The 12911-nt window shown below is 44.7% G+C and overlaps 2 protein-coding genes and 1 long non-coding RNA gene across 3 annotated transcripts in view; 1 reads left to right on the top strand and 2 right to left on the bottom strand.

Moving 5' to 3' along the window:
- The window catches only part of LOC143372282 (uncharacterized), a 394641-nt gene extending 390288 nt beyond the window's left edge, over nucleotides 1–4353 (bottom strand). The window contains exon 1 of the long non-coding RNA XR_013086259.1: nucleotides 3102–4353. This is a non-coding gene — a long non-coding RNA (uncharacterized LOC143372282). The remainder of the gene's footprint in view (nucleotides 1–3101) is intronic.
- The window catches only part of LOC143372210 (sorting nexin-14), a 278394-nt gene that overhangs the window by 196481 nt on the left and 69002 nt on the right, over nucleotides 1–12911 (top strand). The window lies entirely within an intron of this gene.
- Nucleotides 5699–7683, bottom strand: LOC143372385 (uncharacterized). Its single transcript, XM_076818535.1, has 3 exons — nucleotides 7671–7683; nucleotides 6376–7465; nucleotides 5699–6305 (listed from the first exon to the last, which is right to left on the bottom strand). Exons 1-3 carry the CDS (start codon nucleotides 7681–7683, stop codon nucleotides 5699–5701), a joined length of 1710 nt encoding a protein of 569 aa, XP_076674650.1.

The following is a 12911-nucleotide window of genomic DNA, read 5'->3' as shown; positions in this document are numbered from 1 at the left end:
AATTGCGGACTTGACGAATTCATCTTGATTCTTCACGAATTCTTTCTTCGACATGCAACGTATGTTCACTCCTGCAAAAGTGTGTTCCAACTGAGCATAACTGCCTCCACATAAGATTGTTGCATTAACGGCGCCCTGATTGCTATCCACTTCTTCGGCTTCGTTCGATTGATTGTGGATTTCAGCTTTGTAATGGCATAAAGTGCACATTACGCTGAAGATGCTCTTGAAGCCACACCGTTTCACACCAGTTATTCGTAGGTGTTCAATGCCGCAGTCTTCTCTATGTTTTGCATGTTTACCTATTTTCTGCAATTGAGCAAGCACATTTTGAAAATTCATGACATCGTTGCTATTTAGGAGACGCGATTGCTCTTGCGACTCGTTCTTCGCAACTTTTTCTATAACGAAGTTTTCTTCTTCGTTACTTTCAACATCAAATTCTTGAAGCGCCTCTTCAGTTTCTCCCAAACTGGCCGTATCAGTGTCTTCATCGGATGGCGAGTGCATTATCTCTTGGTACGTATGATTTTGTCCATCGGATGTTGATGGTTCCTCTACCATACGTTCCTCGGCCACTTCTTCTGAATGTCCTACGGCAGTGTCGTCTGCCGTTTTTTCGTTTTCTTGTTTCTTCTGAAGGGCTGAAGATCTTCTCTTTTGGCGATGTACTTTCCGTTTCGAAAATCTCCTTGCGGACGGACGTAATTTTCGTGGACGAAACGGAGAATTATTGTCCATATCTTCTTCCACATCCTGCATATTCGCATTTAGAGTGTCCCTCATTTCACACTAAACCAACAAACACAACACAAACACAAACACAATACAACACAACGCACCACGACTCAAAATCCTTCTAACCGTTACATAAAAAATGTAAACGCGAACCGTGAACGTGAAATGTGTATCCAAAAATTCGTATGTGGTGCGAACTGAAACAAATGACGCTCTACAAACCAGGCAACGGCGCAAACAGTCCGCTGCGTGGAGCGTCATTCTGCTGAAAGAACGCCAACCAGGTGGACGCTGAAGAAAAAAATGGAGAGTATGCATAATGTAAGTATTATATTGTATACTGTTATACAAAGTGATTCTCTGGCTAGAGTCTACAAAGGCGATGCCGCCAATAAACCGCGCCTCGCTGAGTTTCGTGGATTTCGACGCTCGAAATTAGCTTGGGGCCATTTTCATCGTGACGGCATAACGAATCGGTTGACGCCATTTTCGCAAAGATCTGATGAGAAATGCAGAACGTGAAATTCATCACTTCAACGAAACTCAGCGAGGCGCGGCTTATTCGCGGCATTTTCTTTACGACTCTAGCGAGAGAATCACGCTGTGCAATCTTACTATTTGCAATAAAATAACACATTCATTATTTCATTTCCAGATCAAGGATGCATTGACCTGGCGTCAGCCGGGAAATCAGGACGGAGACGGAGACAATGGGAGAGAGGAGAAAGACAGAAAGGAAGAGGAAACGGAAAAAGAGAGGGAGATTTTGAAAACAAAGAAAGAAACGGAGGAGAAGAAAAAGGAGGAGGAAACGCGAAAATTAAAAAAAGAAATGGCAAAGGCAAGTTATGTTGAATGTGTGTGTATTTTTCTGAAGTTTGTTTGATATGAACGGCGAAGGCGAAGCCCGGAAAAAACGAAACGACACCGCGTGGTCGAACGTGAAATGTAATCCTACAGCAGAATTTGTATACAAGTATGAATCTCGTACAATGTAGTGAATCTCGTCTCAAGCGTCGAAATCCACGAAACTCAGCGAGGCGCGGCTTATTGGCGGCATCGCCTTTGCAGACACTAGCCACAGAAGCATCGTGTATGCTTACTTCATACCAAACAACTTTGTACGAAACGTGGCAATTGTCAGAACGCTAATTCATTTGGGTCCGAATATTTTTGGGATTCACTATATGTACGGGTAGAAGTAAAAACTGTAATTTTTATTGTATTGTTTCAGATGAAAAGAGAGTTGCGCAGGTTGCGCTACAAACACGACCGTGGCGGTCGTGGCGGTGGCGGTCGTGGCAGCCGCAGAAGCCGTGGAGGATGGCGCCGGGGTGGCCACGGCGGTAGGCGCGGCGGAAACGGGGGAGGGGGGGGGGATATAATATTTATATTTCATATTAGAATTTAATAAAAAAAATCTGATTAGTTGCATGGGTTTTATTTAGAAAAAGTAATAAAAGGGTGGGTGATGTTAATATCACTATAAATAATTCACTTTCAATAAAATCGTGGGGCACGATATTTCATAACAGGATATGAATCAGTTACTTCAACTTCTGGTTGCACATGGTGCTCTACAATTTCATTAGTGAATTATTTAGTGATATTAACACCATCAAAATTGTAGTACAAGAAAAGAATTATTTTTTAGTTGTTAGTGCATTTTTAATAAAATCGTTTATCATAAAAATTATTTTTTATATATTTTTTATTTTCTAGTTTTTAGTATTTGTCGATTTCTATTTCACAGCTTAGAATTTTTTAGAAATATCTTTTATTGCTGTGTATAGTAAACGCTATAGTGCTAAAGTCAATAAAAAATAATCATTTTCTTGTACTGCAATTTCGATGGTGATATACTACGAACGGCTGCAAAGTTTTAGTATCATTTCTCGATAAATTTTGTATTTTCGGTAATCGCGGTGCGATTAACGTCCCGAACGTAGAAGCTTTTGTCTTTTTCGTAAAGAACGTGATAGTTGGAAGTGGGTTAGGATCCATTTCGGTTAGAATGGAAAATATCATATATACGGTTCATTCAATGCCAAGCGGATCACTTTGAACACTCAATGTCTGAGATTTAGTTCAAATTGAATCACAAATTGTGATTGTTTATGTTGTTTGTTTTGATAGAATGTAAAACTTCCACATTTGCTATTGTATCGTCATGAACGTTTCAATAACATACTCCTGAGATTTTCCAGATGAAAATAAATTTAAACACAGTATAAATCGGTTTATTTTTAGCATTTTTTAATTAGAATTTAGATTACATTTAGGGAACTGTACTCGTAGTTGGCCGTGTACCAATAGTTGACACTTTTATTTTCGGTCACGAATAATAAGCTTTTGACTAATACTTTTTCAAAAAGCGTATTAGTCAAAAACATTTTTTTAATAAAAAGCTTATTATTTGTGACTAAAAATAAAAGTGTCAACTATTGGTACACTGTCAACAACGAGTACAGTTACCCTATATTTAATTACCAAGTACAGTTCTAGAAATAATCCGATTTATACCGTGCTTGAACTCATTAATCTGGACAATCTCAGCAGTATGTTAATAAATACTGTAAACGTCACGTTTTACAATTTATTAATACATAATTCACCGCAAGCAACAGTGTATGCCTCTCGAACCGAAATCAGAAGCTGCCGCCAAACAGCCCAAGTCTTCAGGCTCAAAGAGAGATCGCGCCGGTTCGGATAAACACGCTGCCGTAAGTTGTTTGAAGCATTCAAATAAAAGTCGAATAAACTACGGTTAAAGATCGAATAAAAAAATTATCTTTCGTCGTCGAATGAATTCAATTTGGTTCCGAACGGATAAACATAAAGTATCTTTTATTGGAGTTTATCAAAATAATATCTTTGCCCATCTCCGTTCTCCAGCCGCTTCGTCGTGGTTCATTCAAGCCTTCGTGACGACAAAATAGTAATAGGGGAAATGCGGCAACAACGCGATCCGACTCTCGATACGTATCGGCAACTATGTATTTCCTACACTTATCGGCTAGCTTGGACTTCCACCGGTTCTGATGGTACATGGCGCAAATATACCATCAACGCCGGTGACGGAGAATCCTTGAAGCCTCATTCTGTCATTACTCGAATCTGTCACAGTACATGATTCATAAATTCATTATTATTTCAACCCACGGTGTTTATTAGTGCTCAAACGCACCAGACCCGTCTGCACGGATGTCGACTGGAGGCAACTATACCCGCAAAAACTTCCTTCTTGCCGATTCCAGGGCGTAAGTTGTAATTTACGGTTTGTTTACTACATCGCGTATACGTATACGCTGGTGCTACGGAGCTCGAATGTACCACCAACGCCGGTGACGGAGAAGTCTTGAAGCTTCATTCTGTCAGTTTTCGAGTCATAAATTCATTATTATTTCCATGTACGGTGCTTATTAGCGTTCAAACGCACCAGACCCGTCTGCACGGATGTCTACTGCAGGCAACTATACCCGCAAAAACCTCCTTTTGGCCGATTCCAGGTCGTAAGTTGTAATATACGATTTGATTACTACACGCGTGTACGTACACGCTTAACTTAGCTTGTGTGAACGTATGCACACATTCAAGGCCCGGTGAGACGGCAGCCTTAAATTTGCGGCCAATCGTTTGTAGAAAGCGTAGACATAGTTGGCCACAATTGCTCTGATTGTACTCCTGATAAGGCGCGTGATTGTATTCAATTTTCACGATATCCTTATCCAGATATTGTACCAATTCCTTAGGCGGTCGAAGACTGCCAAAGCTGTCGAAGTATACAGCTCGACGCCCCCTCTTCGCATACGCCACCCAATGAGTCGCCGGTCCCTCGACATTGTCCAAATTTACGATACCGCTCTCGTTTCGACGTACTCCTTCAGCAGGTAGTGCATTGCGCATAAAAACATCTCTAAAGAATGGAATACGCATACGTTTTGTCAACTCCTCCAATTGTGCGTCAGTAGTTACACCCACAGGCATTTTTATTGTCTTTTCGGCGTTTTTTTTTTTCGTTTCGATATTCCCTGTCCGCGCTTGTATGGTGCGAGATAAAGTCCGCGACCTTCCATTGAGCTTTTATGACGTTGCAGTTCCTGAAAATTTTGCATGTATATTAAGCAAAAGCTTTGTCGCTGCAAGTTATATGTACCTCAAAATTGCCTCGATACTTTTTAACGGCGAACGTTGAAAAACATGGGTTATGTCCAGTATTACTTTTTAATTAAATATTATTACATTTTTTAACATAAGGGTTTTGTGCATACATTTTGCGGCTTTGCTAGAGTTTTCTGAGTTTTATATTTCAAGTCTCATAACGATCCCTTAATATTTACTCAAGTTATCGCAATTTATGTGTAAAGAAATAATGATTTTGGACGATGAAAATTGTTTTCTTCATAATTTTTAGCTCGAATAGTAATGATTGGATAAACAAACTGTAAACAGAAAAAATGTGCCCTGACGAGCTTTACAACACTATATTTTTTAAAATTCAGTTTAATAACATTTAATTTTCCAATCTTTCTTAGCGTTTGAACAACAATTTTTCACATTTTAGAGCGCTAAGTAGTCCCCTTATTGCATCCGAGTCCTCAATTGCACATTGATTATACAAAATATTACATCCTTCTACGTATAAATAAAAAATATTGATTCGCAAATTAGTATTGTTTCATTGACATGTTTCCTAACTTCACTACCCAACCTCTCTATCTTTCATGATTGCTATCCTCCTACACGCTCAGCGAGGCTCTGACGCTAGACGCAGCTCTCGTGCCGTATTCCTTCAAGACGTCTCGATAGAAAGATATGTGGTAACAGCGCGGCAGAGACAGAGAGAAAGTAAGATGTGGCAACTATGCGAAAAAAAATTCGTCTACACAGAGTACCTGGAGATGTCACCTCTGTATAACTTCTTTTTATCGACCGCAGTAGTTTCATAGGGCCCGTCTGTTTACAAGGGACGCTTCGATCGATTCGGACCATAACAAAAATGAGACGGCAGCCTTAAATTGCACTTCGAATGTGCGGGACCTCTAAACCGTCCGTATAGATGGCAATGATCACGCACTCGTTTATCATCAGTCTCGAATGGCTTTTCACAAATCTGGCAATGCTTCGCGCTGTGAAATGCCCTCCACTGGTCTTTCGACAACTTTTCCATGGGAACATTACTGGCCAGGATGGGTTTAGCAAAATCCGCAAAATTTTTCAGCTCTTTCACGAACCAAGAAACGCAATCCACATCGCGATGATATCGATATGCTGATAACGATGCATCGTACGAGCAATGCATATAATAGCCAATACTATGCACCTTATGTTTCTGGTACGTGCACAGTTTGTGCTCCCCCGCGTCCTTCTGGACATCCTCCGTTTTCTCTAGAATGCACTCTAGATCGGCGTACACCACGAAGGGGAGTCCTTCCTTCCTGCCGTGGCCATCGAAACTGAGCAAATTGTTGTCCTGGCTGGGCAGCAGAATGGCGCAGTCGTTCATCTCTCGGCAATCCACTGTGTGGGCCTCCAACTTCTCAGCGTTTCCAAAGTAGTGCAGGCACCTATAAAATCAAATTTTTATTTAATTTTTTAATGGGGACATTTCAATATTTCATAATTTTATATACGCACCGATCACAGATGAATTTCTTTTCTCTGTGCCTGCTCAACTGCATGCTCACCAGTCGGGACAAGTTCTTGATCAGCACAAAGTGTCCCACATTGCTGTCCCCCTGTTCTGGCATGTAGAGCAGGTTTGCGTGCTGCTCTCTCTTGTGGTTGGTGAGATGCAGTGGAAAGATTGTCAACCCTTTTTCCGTCTTCTTCTTCTCCTCGAAGCTATAGACGTTGATGGAGATGTTGTTCAACCCTTCAAACTTTACAATTTGCTTCGTGGACATTGGAAACTCAATGCCCTGGAGATTTAGCACCAATGTATAATGTGGATATGAACTTGGCCGATGAGGGTTTCTTTCGGCGGGATGGAGAGCTGCGACCTCTGCCCATGCGAAACAGGCGTTATCCTCGGATCGCACGCTAATTGTCGCTTTCTTCATCAATATTTCCCGCGGCAACTTGAAGTGGCACCCCGCGCGCAGGGGATTGTACTTATTCACGTTGACGATCAAATTGAGGATTTGTGATAGTGCCCGTCCGCTGTCGCGTTCCTGGAACTCTTCCAACGATGCCAGGGTGGGTTCAATGACACATCGTTGGTACCACTCCTGTAGATCGGATGTACCGAAGTGTTCGCAGTTTCGGGTATTGATGCTTTTACAAGCATGTTTGTCCCCCGCCACAAATTCGCCGTTGAACACAGTATTCACTTTGAGGTTCTGATGTTCCCTCAAGGCGCCTCGTACATGTTCCAACACAATGGTCTCCGCATCCTGGAGGAAGTTGCGCGGCTCGATATAATTCGAATTTAGCACGGCACCGGTTAATACGCGGCTATCGAAAGCAGTGCCTATTTCGCGCCACAAAAGTCCTGTGCTTGAATGCCCGGCACCTTCATACATGAAACGCCCGTGCAACGAATATTTTAATCCTTCCAGCTGCGCGATTCGAGCAACCAGCGATTGCTGAACACCGATCGATAATCGAGGACGTTTCACTCGGCTGTGTTCTTCCAACGATTCCATACACTCGTTGCACCGTTCTTCCCACGCGAGGTATTCTTCCTGTGAAATCAATCGCGCAGATTGATCCAACAATTGACATTCTACTTACGCGAATTCTTCAATGGCTGTAATATTTTTTCCACGCAACACGTTGCAGCGATTTGAGACTTTGTGCAGTTTAGCGCGCATATTTTATACCTACACCACGATTTGCTATCTCTGTTTATCTCTTTCTCCGTGTCTCCTTCCTCCAATAGATTGCACGTAAAAAGCCGATCCTTCCCGATATCATCCGAGACAGTTTACGCTGACACAGCATAATTCTTTCTATGATTCACACGTACGACAAATTAGCGCGGAAAATCATCCGACACAGTTTCTGCTGACACTGCATAATTCTTTCCATGATTCTCACGTACGACGTTTCCAAAAGTATCATATTACATTCGCATCGCAAAAATGACATTATTATTATTATTATTATTATTATTATTATTATTATTATTATTATTATTATTATTATCGCGCGATTCGCTGCGACGTGAAGATTGAAAAACACTTTGAAAAAATTTTAGCTTTAGAATAAATGTACTTGTACCACTATGTAGTGCTGTCTCTTCCCCTCCCTGTGTGTGTGTGTGTGTGTGTGCGTGTCGTTCCGTTGGTTTTGTTATATGTACCATTCGGGAAAGACTAATGCCAGAGAGACGGCGTTTGGGGGAGTTGGTTAGGCGGCTGACCAGACGCGGAGGTCTTGGGTTCGAGCCCCGTCGCCCCGAGTTTCTGTTTTTCGTTATATATTAATATCTTAAAATTGATATTTCCCTCCTTACCAACTTCACCGGCGGGTTTCCCCTCCACGCACTTCGGTATCGTTTCGATATCGATTCGGTGTCGATGATTCGATATCAGTTCTCACGCTATACCCCCTCCACTACGCCATCTGTATGACGTCATCCGCCGCCGCCGTCGCCTGCCGCCGACAAAAAAAACAAATTTTAAAAATTTTCAAACTCAAATTTGGATTTCGAGGTCGGGGGAAATCCTAATCATGACCTTGAAACTCAAATTTGAATTAGAATCCCCATTGCTATACTACTGACAATGCAACAGACTCCTCATTCTCCCCTTCAATAACCTAATACATATTTCCACCGCAACTCGTGCTGCTGAATGACGGTTGTTATACTGTATTTGAGGGAAGGTCTGGGTTAAGAGGTGTGGGTGTAGCTCGTAAGCGGCATCGCCGACAATATCAGTGTCCGAATTAAATTTTTTGGATCCTCCAAATAATTAGCTACCTCGGAGTTTCGGAACACTCGCTGATCGTGAACTGACCCCAGGTAACCAACAAAACAATGCATAATGATGCATTCATTGCCGCATACTAAATGTAAACAAGTGTAGATTCTGACGTAAGCAAAAAATTACAATATGACTTATAGTGTTTGTATTCAATACATTGGAGTAACTGTCGCCTACCTGTAACTGAATCGAGTGATATCCTTTACGATTAACATAATCTATTGGATTCGTCATTGGGGCATTTATCTGTATATGCGTGCCATCAATGGCTTTGATTATACCTGGAAAACCACTGTCTTCCAGAAATGCCTGCATTATATTTGCAACCTTCTCACTGCTGGGCCATTCAAATGTATACAGTGGACCGTATGAAAAGGGCACGGGTGACTCGACGCACTGCTCTAACTGCAGTAGCTCCGCTGACGTCAAATCTGTCGTACACCGATCTCTAACAAAGACAAATTAATCCAACATACTGTTGCGAGCACCGGGTATAGGCCCGTGCATAGCCTGCTGGTGCTCGCAGCTGAAGATAGAAGAAGGTCGGCCCCCTTCAAGAGGACGATCGGAGAGGCCGACGAGAAGGAGATCTTGTACCGAACGCCATTGCGTTCGGACGTACGGGTCGCACCTTTGTAAACTATTGGTCTGTGTAACAATATAGTTCAGTCGTGTGTGCGTCCGTGTCTGTTATTCTACTCCTTTGCGTCGGGGTGGCCTGCGATGAAAACGCCCCGGCGCAATATTGGTGTCAGAAGTGGGATCCGTAGCCACGGATCCCGAAGATACGCAAGGAGCTGTTGCGTGCGATACGCAAGGAGCCGTTGCGTGCGATTCAGCCTGCAGCTGAACAACGAGGGACAGCCACGGAAGCAGCGGCAGCAACGAAGGACAGCGGCGACGGCGGTCGAGGCCCGCCGACATCGAGGGACGAACATGGGAACAGCGGGAGCAGCCACGGCGGTCGAGGCCCGCCGACATCGAGGGACGAACACAGGAACAGCGGGAGCGGCGACGGCGGTCGAGGATCGCCGACATCGAGGGACGAACACAGGAGCGGCGGCAGCGGCGACGGCTGTCGAAGACCGCCGACATCGGAGCAGGTTCGAGGCTTCGACGAGGATGCTGTCGAAAAAGGAGGAGTCTAGGAGGACATTGCTGGGTCGGCTCTGGAAGCTCGGGAAGCCGACCCACGAAAAGGAATCTTAATTCTGGTTGTATCGTTCTTACTGTATAACGTAGAAAATGGCAAGGAACGGTTGCCGTTAAAAGTTATGCGAGCGTACGTCAAATGAGTACGCACTGAAGTTGGCTCTCTCGCGAGTATCGAGCAAGATTGACGTTTTGACACTTTGATGTTTTGACTTTTCCTGTGACGGAAGAAAACGGTTTTCTATGGGGACGGCGTGAGTCGACGAACATCATTCCGGTACAACGTTCAGCAATGCCGATTCGACTTGGAGCTGCAAGAAGAATCGAGGGGCTCGTCGGGTTCGGGGAATCGTCATCAGAAGAGGCCGAGTTAGGACGCTATAAAGGGAGCGTCGGAGTGTTGGTGGTGGAGGTGCGACTTCGACAGGGACGCAGGGACGTCCGGGAGTGCACGGACCACACCAAGGATTGGTGGGTATACGGCTCTGGGAGGCAGTCAGGGATCCATGCAGTTGAGTTGCTGGCGAGCGGCGTCCCCAGGAGCGCGGATACCACCGAAGCAATGTGGAGGCGCCAGGAGTGCGCGGAGTTGCTAAGCTGCGACGAAGGGAGTTCGAGGGTGAACGTCGTCGCAGAAAGGCCGAGTGCGTAGTCGCGACGGAGGGAGTTCGAGGTCGAATACCGTCGCAAGAACGCCAAACCCCCGACAGAGAGCTCCGAGGAGTGGAGTCGTTTAGTCGAGATGAGCCGTTCGTCGACCGAAGATTAAGGAAGTCTCTTGCTCGAGGACTGGTAGAAGATCTTTACGAAGAGTCGGAAGATTAGTGTTTAAGCTAATCAGTGGACTGGGTTCCGGAGGCTACCTTCGTAGCCCAGCCCCCCTTTTTTTGAGTTGTTACAGGTTCTCGATACCCCACGACGAGGGACAAGGTGTCGGGGGACTGCCACCGCGGCCGGGATACGCGCTCCCGAATTCCCCGAATGTGCCACAATAGCGTGGCGGTCCGCAGCGGGGGCGCGGACATACGTGAAAGCGCCCCGCTAGCCCCCTGGAGGAGACCCCACGAGCCCCCGGGGCGGCCGGGATGGAGGATCTCGTGAGGTACCCAGGAAAAAGAAGGAGAAGGGTGGACAGCAGACGGGAAATGGCATCCCCAATCACCAGGCGGACAAGCGGTGCTTGGACCGGCTGGAGGGGATGTCGCGGAGACGGGAGCGCTAACCGGACGCACAGGACGGTCCCCTGGAGCAGCACCAGAGGCCACGAAGAGGAATGGGGCCATCTTGAAGCCCTGGATTGAGAGAAGGAGAAGAGAACCGGAAGAAAGAAGAAAATGCGGTTGAGCTGGGGACGCTGGGCAGATTGATCGCGGAACGGACCGATAGCATGTTCATTAGGGCCCTTTACACGGACGGTCTTGCGCGCGGTCCGGCCCGCGGGCCGGCGCGCCACACGCCGCGCGGCCCGCAAAAGTACGTGAGGCCGGATCGTGGCGCTCCTTCGCGCGGGCCAGAAGGTCGTACCCGTCACTACTTAGAGATAGCGAGTTCGGGCTCCCATTTCTACGTCGACTCCACATGCTTTGTACACGATCCACCGCAGTGGTGTATTGTGTTCTACCTGTTCGATGTATATTATCGATCTGCGAAACGATCGACAAGACACGATCGCGATATACGTTCGCGAAAAGTATACAAATTCCTCGATATACCTGGCCTATAAAGGATATCATAAATGCTGTTACTGTAGGGTACACTGAAACATCTGTTTTTACGAAGCTAAATTTGGTTGACCTGAAGGTGCTATAAATTCTAGAAATGGTTTATGACTCAGTTATAACGAGTGTAAAATTTTACAAGGGTACATTAAAAAATGTCCAAATGTTTCCCCGGCAATGCGATGGCAAATGAAATTGCAGTTAATACATTCACTGTTGTGACGATCATAAATATTACTATTAACGGCAATAATTACCATGTCACTGCTTGTTTTAATATAAAAACTAATATTGATAGACAATAAATACATATAGGTATGCAAGTGATGTTATGTCTAAGATAAATGATGAAGAGATGTAATATGCAAGATGTTTTGAAAAAGGGGGTAGTCTTCTGCTCGTGATGCAGGTCAAATTTTTCACCCACGCTCTTGCGTGGCGCGCAGCAAGAAAGCATCACAGTCCTGCCCGCGCGCCAGAAAGCACCACGCTCCTGCCCGCGCGCAAACCTCGAATCCAGAAGAGTTTTCATAAGAGACAGAAAAGGTAGTTAGAAAAGGAAAAAACGATACTTGGAACCAGGCTCGTTGCGCGCCTCAGGATTTCCGACAGTGCGGACGAGTCTGAGGCGCGCGACGAGCCTGGCAGCCGATCCTGGCAGCCAAGACTCCAAACGCAACGCCGTCGATAAGCCGTGCCTCGATGGGTTTCGAGGACTTCGACCCTCGAGACCAGGGGGTCGTACCATGTTGCCCCCTAAGACGTGGCGAATAAAAAATTCTACATTTCGCACCGGATCTTGGCGAAAGTGACGTGGATCGTTTCCTTATGTTTTCCCGATGAAAATGGTCCAAAAAACGACACAAATCGGATTGTAATTAAGGAATCTTCATAATAAATTGATTTCCATAACTTCGTTAAAAATAGTCCGATTTACATGAAATTTGGTATAATTTTCATTTGAAAAACGTAAAGAATCCATCGGTATCACTTCCATATCGATACGATAAAGAATAAAGTATACAGTTTTTCTGAAACAGGTATGAATCCTTGGCCAACCGCAGCGAATCGAGGTCGGCGACCCACAGTCGAGGGTGAAATATTCATTACAACGTATTGAGAAATTCTTTACTCTTCGTCGTATCGATATGAAAGCAACACTAATGGATTCCTGGCGTTCTCCCAATTAAAATGATCACAAATATCATGTAAATCGGACTATTTTTAACGAAGTTATGGAAATCAATTTATTATGAAGATTCCTTAATTACAATCCGATTTGTGTCGTTTTTTGGACCATTTTCATCGGGAAAACATAAGGAAACGATCCACGTCACTTTCGCCAAGATCCGGTGCGAAATGTAGAATTTTT

This window comes from Andrena cerasifolii, chromosome 8 (genome assembly GCF_050908995.1).
Source record: "Andrena cerasifolii isolate SP2316 chromosome 8, iyAndCera1_principal, whole genome shotgun sequence".
Taxonomy (NCBI): Eukaryota; Metazoa; Arthropoda; class Insecta; order Hymenoptera; family Andrenidae; genus Andrena; species Andrena cerasifolii.
The sequence above is the reverse complement of the archived record's forward strand: the minus strand, read 5'-3'. Positions and strand labels throughout refer to the sequence as shown.

Coding starts and splice junctions, on each gene's coding strand:
- LOC143372385 (XM_076818535.1), bottom strand. Junction 6,306..6,375: donor AAGAAATTCATCTGTGATCG/GTGCGTATATAA, acceptor TTGATTTTATAG/GTGCCTGCACTACTTTGGAA.